General features: G+C 33.7%; 1 protein-coding gene across 1 annotated transcript; it reads left to right on the top strand.

Moving 5' to 3' along the window:
• Nucleotides 1-895: 895 nt before the first annotated feature.
• LOC133332734 (uncharacterized) lies at nucleotides 896-1,533 on the top strand. Its single transcript, XM_061541111.1, has 2 exons — nucleotides 896-1,199; nucleotides 1,262-1,533. The coding sequence occupies exons 1-2, from the start codon at nucleotides 896-898 to the stop codon at nucleotides 1,531-1,533; spliced, it is 576 nt and encodes a 191-aa protein (XP_061397095.1).
• Nucleotides 1,534-2,265: the final 732 nt, after the last annotated feature.

Below are 2,265 nucleotides of genomic sequence, written 5' to 3'. Positions count from 1 at the left end.
ATCCACGCCTTGTTGAGAACCCTTAAAAATATTTTTTTAAAAAATCCACGCCTTGTTGAGAACCCTTAAAAATATTTTTTTAAAAAATCCACGCCTTGTTGAGAACCCTTAAAAATATTTTTTTAAAAAATCCACGCCTTGTTGAGAACCCTTAAAAATATTTTTTTAAAAAATCCACGCCTTGTTGAGAACCCTTAAAAATATTTTTTTAAAAAATCCACGCCTTGTTGAGAACCCTTAAAAATATTTTTTTAAAAAATCCACGCCTTGTTGAGAACCCTTAAAAATATTTTTTTAAAAAATCCACGCCATGTTGAGAACCCTTAAAAATATTTTTTTAAAAAATCCACGCCTTGTTGAGAACCCTTAAAAATATTTTTTTAAAAAATCCACGCCTTGTTGAGAACCCTTAAAAATATTTTTTTAAAAAATCCACGCCTTGTTGAGAACCCTTAAAAATATTTTTTTAAAAAATCCACGCCTTGTTGAGAACCCTTAAAAATATTTTTTTAAAAAATCCCACGCCTTCTATAGGTCCCCGAAAAATAATGTTTCAAAAAATCCACGCCTTCTATAGGTCCCCGAAAAATAATGTTTAAAAAATCCACGCCTAGCTTGAGACCCTTCAAAACTATTTAAGAAAAAATCCAAAACCTTGAGGGCCCACTGTAGAATGCAAAAGATGAAGATATCCCGCAGGAACTGGTCTTGTTGACCAGCCATCGATCGCATTCAACCTACCAACCACCAGTAAGGTTGCCTTACAACTTCCATGTTGTGGCTTCATGGTTGAGTGCCGATCAAACAAGAACTTATTACATAACTGGTGACCGAACAAGAAGGTTCTAAGAACACAAATATCTTGAGCGACGGACTCAACATCGAACGGAACGAAATGTGTAAATTCCATAATCGTTTATTTGTGTTCGCTTTACTCACCCTGGGTTGGAGCTTCATTGTGGTTTGGTCCAAGCCGGTGCTAAGGCAAGACTCGGATGAAAATTCCAATTTAAATTTCAATGAAATAATGGCCTTGTCTGCCCTGCTGGCACCCCAAGATAACTATGATCTACACTATGATCAAAGGCAAAAGGGCTCCGAGAATTATCGTGTCAAATTGGATGGCTTCTTTATTGGCATACCACAGGAGGATAGTTCATCGCTGCTGCTGCTAACCGATGATATTTTAGAGAGTTTTGGTAAGGGAATCCGCAAAAAGCCTTAACCTTACAAAATTAAAAATGCTAATTTTTTTTCTCAGGTGAGGATATTCTTTCCAAACCGGATAAAAATAAAAATCGTAAAGTTTCCCCTGTGGAATTGGAAAGTTATCCGAAATCACAAAAATCGACCTCAGAAGTAGATCCTGTCTCAGCTGTGGTGGTGGAGATACCTTCTCCAGGTGGGAAATTTGGTCAGGCCCGCAACCGTGAAGATGATACCGAGGAGATACAAAACAAACCCAGCCCCAGCCGAACCAAGTCTTTTATATCTCATTTATTGGCTGTCATGAAGAGGGGACAGAGGAATTAAGAGGAGTTTAATTTATAATTTTTTATATATATAAGCGAACATATTTGGAGATCTAAGAGACTGAATTATCTTAAATATTAAAAAAACTAATTAAAAATAAATTTAATTTTTTTGGAGACATGAAAATATAAAAAAAAATTGAAAAATAATTTTTAAAAAATCCACGCCTTATAGTAGACCCTCAAAATAATTTTTAAAAAATCCACGCCTTATAGTAGAGCCTGAAAAAAATATTTTTAAAAAATCCACGCCTTATAGTAGAGCCTGAAATATATTTTTAAAAAATCCACGCCTTATAGTAGAGCCTGAAAAAATATTTTTAAAAAATCCACGCCTTATAGTAGACCCTCAAAATAATTTTTAAAAAATCCACGCCTTATAGTAGACCCTCAAAATAATTTTTAAAAAATCCACGCCTTATAGTAGACCCTCAAAATAATTTTTAAAAAATCCACGCCTTATAGTAGACCCTCAAAATAATTTTTAAAAAATCCACGCCTTATAGTAGACCCTCAAAATAATTTTTAAAAAATCCACGCCTTATAGTAGACCCTCAAAATAATTTTTAAAAAATCCACGCCTTATAGTAGACCCTCAAAATAATTTTTAAAAAATCCACGCCTTATAGTAGACCCTCAAAATAATTTTTAAAAAATCCACGCCTTATAGTAGACCCTCAAAATAATTTTTAAAAAATCCACGCCTTATAGTAGACCCTCAAAATAATTTTTA

Source organism: Musca vetustissima, unplaced genomic scaffold (genome assembly GCF_032173495.1).
Source record: "Musca vetustissima isolate MV318-11 ecotype Yass unplaced genomic scaffold, APGP_CSIRO_Mvet_v1 utg168540, whole genome shotgun sequence".
Classification (NCBI taxonomy): Eukaryota; Metazoa; Arthropoda; class Insecta; order Diptera; family Muscidae; genus Musca; species Musca vetustissima.
The sequence above is the reverse complement of the archived record's forward strand: the minus strand, read 5'-3'. Positions and strand labels throughout refer to the sequence as shown.

What these genes read in the sequence shown, in the direction of transcription:
- LOC133332734 (XM_061541111.1), top strand. Translation starts at nt 896, where the DNA reads ATGTGTAAATTCCATAATCGTTTATTTGTGTTCGCTTTACTCACCCTG. An exon ending in TGATATTTTAGAGAGTTTTG is followed by an intron (nt 1,200 to 1,261) that starts GTAAGGGAATCC and finishes TTTTTTTCTCAG; the next exon opens with GTGAGGATATTCTTTCCAAA.